The sequence below is a fragment of the Procambarus clarkii genome, chromosome 34 (genome assembly GCF_040958095.1).
Source record: "Procambarus clarkii isolate CNS0578487 chromosome 34, FALCON_Pclarkii_2.0, whole genome shotgun sequence".
Lineage (NCBI taxonomy): Eukaryota > Metazoa > Arthropoda > Malacostraca > Decapoda > Cambaridae > Procambarus > Procambarus clarkii.
The window spans coordinates 14,720,668-14,729,041 of NC_091183.1; the positions used below are offsets into that span (position 1 = coordinate 14,720,668).

Sequence of the window (8,374 nt, forward strand, 5' to 3'; positions counted from 1 at the left end):
CCCTATTAATGCCACATCTTGTTCTGTCTTGTGTTAATGCCACATCACCCCTTCCACCTCACTCAAATGTAGATATAAAATCGGAGATGCGTAAGTTCTATTCAGTTGTGTATTTGTGAACCAAAGTCTTTGAAAATGTAATAAGTTTTACTAAACGCGCTCGTGTCGCGTCAGACTAGAAATAAAAATGAATTTTGGAGAATTGATTTTTGATTTACCTCCAACAGTGAAAAGAAATGTACGAAAGATTGAGAAAATTCGTGTTAGAATTACTAATCTTACTTTTTCGGTCATATTTAATAATATATGTCTACAGGAAAGACTGCTACCAAAATATACTAATATATATATATATATATATATATATATATATATATATATATATATATATATATATATATATATATATATATATATATATATATATATATATATATATATATATATATATATATATATATGTCGTACCTAGTAGCCAGAACGCACTTCTCAGCCTACTATGCAAGGCCCGATTTGCCTAATAACCCAAGTTTTCCTGAATTAATATATTTTTTCGAATTTTTTTCTTATGAAATGATAAAGCTACCCATTTCATTATGTATGAGGTCAATTTTTTTTCATTGGAGTTAAAATTAACGTAGATATATATTACCGAACCTAACCAACCCTACCTAACCTAACCTAACCTATCTTTATAGGTTAGGTTAGGTTAGGTAGCCGAAAAAGTTAGGTTTTTGGTTAGCCTCGTCACACACAGAGACGAGGCTAACCATAGCTCGTGCTACTTGGCCCGCTCCTGTGCCAGGTAAGTCCACTACAGGCTCACCATAGCCCGCGCTACTTGGAACTTATGTTCTGAGTAGCTGAATTTAAAACAACAAAAACAACCTGAATTGGTCTGAGTATGGAAGGCTTAGACGAAATTCATACTGTAATGTAAATTGCTGAGCCAGTGTGAAAGGTTGCGTATTTAATTGTTAATTATTAATCTTGAGGATAGTAATTAATTACTCTAAAGGTAATCACGAGTGATTACCGTTCTCTTAGCACGTTGGACATTGTAAATCAGAGTTTACCATCGCTGAGTGATTAGTAACCGATTAATGTAAATTAACGTAACTAGTAAAGAGATTAATCAGCTGTCTGAAGTACAGGGATTAATGGGATTTTCTCACTGAATGCTCGACGGGTAGAGTGTTGTGTAATTTCCGCGTTACTAGTGACAGTTGTAAGAGTTATTAAATTAACGTAAATGTTATTTTGTTATTAACGTAAATGTTATTGTGTTGTTAACGTAAATCAATTGTTATTTATTGTTGATCGTCCGTGGGACGGAGTGTTAACGTACAACCCGTTCTCGCACTTGCTTATAGTCAATATTGGCTTATATAATAAGTGCATATGTGACATACTAATTGATTTTAAATATTTTAGTTTACCTTGAAAAGCTTCATAGAAAACACCGACCTCACCTAACCTTCTTAGTATGTTAAGATAAGCATCTTATTGCTTCTTAATTACAATTAATACTTAACCTATACCGTTGATATGTTAAGTAATAATTGTAAATAAGAAGTAATAAGATGTTTATCTTAACATATTAAGAAGGTTAGGTGAGATCGGTGTTTTTTTATGAAACTTATCAAGGTAAACTAAAATATTCACAATCAATTAGTATGTCACATATGCACTTATTAAATAAGCCAATATTGACAGTAAGCAAGTGCGAGAACGGGTTGTAACATAAGGATTAATTTGAGGAAGGGTTGCTGGAGTTGCCAGTGAACCCCATTAGTTATTGTTGTCATTGAAAGACTACTGATTTGATTGCATTGCAACCGCCATTGCAGGTGTAAGACTGCATTGAGGCGTAGAACAGTTAGGAGGTTACTGGAGACGTGTTTCAGAACCAACTGTGTCATTTGTTGTAATTGTGATTATAGATTTGTTAGTTCTTGTTTCTTGTTGATTCCTCTGTGTTCACGCTTATGTTCGAGTTAGTTCATTATGCAGTCCGAGGGGCTGGTGTCTAGCTGTCATTGATAGTGTCACAGGAAGGATTTCGAGTAACGTCATTGACATTTATTTTTGTTTTGTTGTAGTAGTTAGTTCTTTATTGAATAACCTAAGTTGATATTTTTAACACTGTCTTTTTTTACACCCCACACATTATAATTGTAATGCAAGTGTTCTGACACACTCGACTAATCAAATTGAGACTGATTCTGAGTTTTGGACCAAATATACGGCACCACTCAACAATAAATTATTGTCGTGAGAGCCAAGGACCTACTCGTTAGATTCGCTTCGGCGAATGGCGAAGGTCGACGGCCTAGTGGAGGGGATTTCAATTTTCATTGGGGTCTCGGCGTTTGCTCGCGCCTAGTCAATTGTTCATACATGGTCCCAAAGTGAGGAATGAGCTGCTTACCACACTGGTGTGTTAGCTAAGCAAATCCTTCCTCAGGCGACCTAATTGAATATCACGACAGGAATAAAGGTTAATGAATAAAGAAAATTCTTATAAATTTTCCGAGCTCAATTCCTTATACCAATTACATTTATTCCCACTTAACATCAAAAACTCTCACACATATAAATTTATACTATTTCGATAGCTTCGAAGGACCACCACTTTTTGAGAAAAAATGGAAAACAAGGGTAGAGCAAGTGGTTAAATATTTTACTCAATTAACTAGTGTCCTATGGATGTTTAAATTGCAATATTACATTGAATATTAAAGGTGCTGTATTATGAGTCAACTCCTCTCACTCAAATTGGGAGGGTTACATGCTAAAAGATTAGTCCATCCCTAGCATTATTCTGGCGCTGGTTCTTCGCCAGAGTAATCATAAAATGAAAGTAAATAAAGTTGATTATGTAATAATAATTAGAGGTATATGTACCTCAATATACCACTATACTGTTGAATAGTATATGGTAAATCAATGGGTTAGTATAACTGATCTCCTTGGGAGATCATTAATATAACTACAGAGTTATTACTACGGATAAACATGAACAGCTTAGCTGTAAATCTAAAGAAGTGTAATCGGTTGCCACGCTTCACCGACGACGTGTTGCATTGGGCAAATTGTTGCACATATAGGTGGGGAAGCCTAACACCTCGGTTGACGTGGACTCGGGAGCTGTTATCTTGAGATGATTTCGGGGCTTTAGTGTCCCCGCGGCCCGGTCCTCTACCAGGCCTCCACCCCCAGGAAGCAGCTCGTGACAGCTGACTAACACGCAGGTACCTATTTTACTGCTAGGTAACAGGGGCATAGGGTGAAAGAAACTCTGCCCATTGTTTCTCGCCAGCGCCTGGGATCGAACCCAGGACCACAGGATTACAAGTCCAGCGTGCCGTCCGCTCGGCCGACCGGCTTCCAGCTGAAAGGCAATTACATTATAGAAATCTACAGATTGAACTATAGGTACATCCTAGATTAAGGAATTCTTCCTATAAAATATAATTGATATATATGTTCAAGCACTATAAAATTCTTCTACAAAAATAATGAATATAATCTCCTAAGTTATAAAAACTGGGAGTGAGGCGTATATTTCCAGCTCCTCACACCTCACTCCCAGCTCCTCACGCCAACTTCCCAGTTCCTCACACCTTATTCCCAGCTCCTCACGCCTCACTCCCAGCTCTTCACACCTTATTCCCAGCTCCTCACGCCTCACTCCCAGCTCCTCTCACCTCACACCCAGCTCCTCACGCCTCACTCCCAGTTCCTCAAGCCTCACTCCCAGCTCCTCACACCCCACACCCATTTCTTCACACCTGACTCCCAGCTCCTCACGCTGACTCCCAGCTCCTCACGCCTGACCTCCAGCTCCTCACGCCTGACTTCTAGCTCCTCACGCCTGACTCCCAGCTCCTCACATCTCACACCCAGCTCCTCACGCGTCACTCCCAGCTCCTTACGCCTCCCTCCCAGCTCCTCATGCCAACTTCCCAGTTCCTCACACCTTATTCCCAGCTCCTCACGCGTCACTCCCAGCTCCTCATGCCTCACTCCCTGCTCCTCACGCCTCACTCCCAGCTCAACTGTCGCTGCAATATCAGGTGCTTGTATAGTCCGTCACTAAGACTTGTTAAGTGTCTTTGTGCTAAACGTATCTTCAGCATCAACGGCGTCCTCCATTAACCAGGGATGCGTATGGTTGGTTTCTTGTCTGTTCTTGTGTTACATATCCCTGAAGCTCTAACCCTCTTCTGTCCAAGGACCCTCGTTATATCACGGGCTTAAAGCCCAACCGCCGGTTAATATTCAGTCTAAATTGTCATCCGACTTAGGATTTAGAACCTAATACACAGAGTAATATAGTTACGCGAGTTTGGCTGAGTCAAACCTAACTTAACAAAAGTTAAGTCATGTTTGTTATCTCTACAAATGAATATTTTGTTATACTTTATATCTGAATACTTTCACTTAGTGATAGTTTATATAATTACCAATCAGTTAAAGTCTAATAAGGTTTTATTGCATTACCAATTGTGTAATATCTTGTCTAGGTAAAAATAGGATAAGAAATTAATATGAGGCAGTGCCTTGAGCTGCACTGTTTATTTCTATTAATTACTTTATAATAGTCTTGGCGCTTTGGATTGCTTTCGTATGACTGGGCGCAAATTCTTAACTGTAGCCTCTGTTTACCCAACAGTAAAATGGGGTACTTGGTTGTTAAACGTTTTGGCGGGTAGTATTCTAGGGAAAATTAGGATTAATTAATTTAGTACCTGCCTGAAATGCTATGCTTGCTAGTGGCTGTACTAGAATTTAAGAACTCTATTATAAATAAATAAATAAACAGTTATATTACATACAGTAATCACAGAAGCGTGATACATGAAATGAACAAATCCGCAATACCCCTGCTGAGGGTTCGAATTTACGTCCAGGGTGATTCCAGGCGCGCCTTTGTCGATTGTGCCACGACATGGAAAAGAAGAGCAGTAGCACTACCGGTTGTAACTATTTCCATGTCGTGGTGCAATCGACTAAGGCGCGTCTGACATCACCCTGGACGTAAATTCGAACCCTCATCACGGCCTTTGTGGATTTGTTCAAATAGTTTTATTATCTGTATTAATGGGTAAATAACTCCTCGGGTTTGTAGAAGCAGCCTTGATCACGTGTTCCTGTCCTCCTTCACCCTCGAGCTGGTTTCTTGTTACCTGTCATCTGTTTTAATCACATTGTGCATGCAAGTCAATTTATCTTTAATAATTCGTATTAATAAAATTGATATATCAATATATAGATGGATAGATAAATGGATAAGGAAGAATAGATGGACAGATGGATGAATGGAGGGAAGAACAGATGTATGGATAGAGGGATAGATAGTGGGATTAAATGATGGATAGAAAGATGGATGGATATGTATAGATATATAGATAGATATGGAATACAAGATCAAAAACACTGAACTGTTAGAATGCAGAATAACCACAGTTCCAATCTGAAATAAGAGCTGATGCGTATTCTCCTTGTCAGGGCACTGTCAGCAGCTTAATTAGCACAGACAGAGATGAGAAGCAATTTCTTCCTCCCTTAAACTTCCTTCTCTTCTCCGTCTTTAAATATGCAATAGAACCACAAAGAAAGAAATAATATCATCTAAATATGATTTCAGGAAGCAATTTCCCTCGTCAGAGGTGAGAGAGAACTAACAAGGACAAGGGAAGAAGGGGAGATTGAAAGCAGAGGGGAAGAGAGTCATAGAGTGGTGGGAGGATCCCGGCATTCTAAATGGAGGAGTAGGAGGCGGTGTGGCAACAATGGGGAGCAAATGGAAGGTTCACAATACTGTCAAGAATTTTTGATATGGAATATAAATACACAATAGAATGAGGGGAAGAAGAGTGTAGAACCAACAAATCAAAACGGTATATCAATCAAAATTGTTTATTGCTTCGTATTATTCGTTCTTCACTCTTCTGCACCTTATTCTATTGTTTAGTTACATATTATATTATTATATAGTTATATTCCGTGCCAACAATTCTTGACATAGCCTATAAGTACTGACATCCCTCCATTTCCTCCCCATTGTTAACTCACTCCTGGCAGGTGTCACCAACAGGTCACAAAATAACAAACCGACTCACACAGTATATTGTTTAAAGTTGCGAGATATTCATGGAGTGTCTGCCAAGGAGCCGCCCGACACTAGCCGGGACACGTGGGTATGCCGAGGATAAACGAGTTTTTCAACAGTAGGAACACATGTACTGGTACTTGAAACACAATCATGTGCAGAGTTGATATGACCAACGTCACTTCGGACCAATTGGTTGTTACAGGGAAGCATAGACCGCCTGTGTTGTTCCACGGGATCAAAGACTGGCTGTGTTGTTCCACGGGAGCATAGACTGGCTGTGTTGTTCCACGGGAGCATAGACTGGCGGTGTTGTTCCACGGGAGCATAGACTGGCTGTGTTGTTCCACGGGAGCATAGACATGCTGTGTGGTTCCACTGGAGCATAGATTGACCGTGTTGTTCCACTGGAGCATAGACTGGCTGTGTTGTTCCACTGGAGCATAGACTGACTGTGTTGTTCCACGGGAGCATACACTGGCTGTGTTGTTCAATGGGAGCATAGACTGGATGTGTTGTTCCACTGGAGCATAGACTGACTGTGTTGTTCCACAGGAACATAGACTGACTGTGTTTTTCTACATGAGCATAGACTGACTGTGTTGTTCCACAGGAGCATAGACTGGTTGTGTTTATTATAGTTTGTGTGTTGGTGGTGTTGTTGTCGTTGTTCCTTCTTTACGGACAACCCAACCCACAACTCGGTAGAGTGTTTATACTTCACCAGGAGATCACACTAGGCACTTCTGGCTCTTGGAGAGGGGCTCAACGTCACACGTTTAGGGGATGCGGCTCCAACACTTAGCCTCGTTGTCACGTGCACACACCCACTCGAGCCACTGTGACTCCCTACTCTCTCCTTATGTGATATGATCTCCTCAATCCCCTTTGACATACTAGTTTGCTGTCCTACCCTGTCCACAGCGGTGGTTCTTGGTTCTTTCTCTCTCTCTCTCCTTCTTTACTATTTCCTGGGAAGCCCCACTAGGACAAGGGCAAACACCAGCAAATTTGAATACATTTACTGGACAGAGCACATACACAATACATACACACATATAATAATAATAATGAATCCTACACTCTGCACTATTTCAGTCAGGTTGCACTCCAACACCATCAGAACTCTATCATCTGCTTATCAAGTGGTATCCTATCTCCTGATTCACCACCTGATACTATCAACCTCCTCAAGTAGATCAAGTCTTATAATACAATGTTTCACTATCAGCAAGAGAATGTATATATATATCTATAAACATGTACAAGGAAAATCAGCATATGAATGCAATAACATATATCAGTATAAATGTTCCTTGATACACAACAATGATCAATCGATCACTACCCTGATATCTTCAGGTTCTTCCGGGCTTAACTACCAGGATCCTCTGCAGCTCCTCCAGGCTGCTACCATGAAGTTTTCCTTGAGCAACTACGGTGCTTCACCCTTCTACTAGGTTCCTCCACAGCTCTCTTGGCTGATACACCATGAAGTTCCCTCGAGCAACTATGGTGCTCCACCACCTCTACAGAAGCACGTGACATTCCTCTCCACTGCTTCTCCTCACAGCTCGAGGTCCTCTCCTCCACTACCTTGGAGTCTTATCAACTACTCCCTCTATGCTGGCTTCGAAGTTCTCAGCAACTTCTTCCCCAAAGACAAACCTGCAACCCATCGACACTCCAATAAAAATGTTTCCCCTTTAACACATAAACAAAAATAACCACACAATGTTTGCCTCAAACTTCTATCTGTCCTCTACATACTGTGAGAGTGGACTCCCTCGTTGGGCGGGTCCATGCTCCACCTCGCCCGGCGGGCCTCCACACTCTCCTCCGCCGCCCCTCTGTCAGTTGGCTTCAAGCGGTCGGCGGGAGAGGATGCGCTGCCCGTCCCTCCAGCTGTCTCTCTCATCCCCGTCCTCTTATTTAGGCTTCCTGCCTTACCAAAACATTTCTAACTCATCCCGATTGTCTCGTCCACAGGTACGTTGGTAAACAGCGATTCTACGTCCAACGAGGCTCTTATCCCTGTGGCCCGTGTGCCCCGCAGTAAGTCAACAAATTCCTTTGGAGACTTCAGGCTGAAGGCGCAAGGAACATAAGGAGTCAGCAGGCCGTTGAGTCCCTTTGCCAGTCTGTACGTGGGTGTGGGTATCTGGCTAATGATTGGCCGAAGTGGGTTTCCAGGCTTGTGTGTCTTGACATTTCCATACGCATATCCAGGTTTATATTCCCCAATGATCTTTGGCA

The 8,374-nt window shown here is 41.2% G+C and overlaps 1 protein-coding gene across 1 annotated transcript; it reads left to right on the top strand.

Moving 5' to 3' along the window:
• The first annotated feature begins 3,018 nt into the window (after positions 1-3,018).
• Positions 3,019-4,102, top strand: LOC138371005 (uncharacterized). Its single transcript, XM_069335646.1, has 2 exons — positions 3,019-3,090; positions 3,575-4,102. Exons 1-2 carry the CDS (start codon positions 3,019-3,021, stop codon positions 4,100-4,102), a joined length of 600 nt encoding a protein of 199 aa, XP_069191747.1.
• The last annotated feature ends 4,272 nt before the right edge of the window (positions 4,103-8,374 follow it).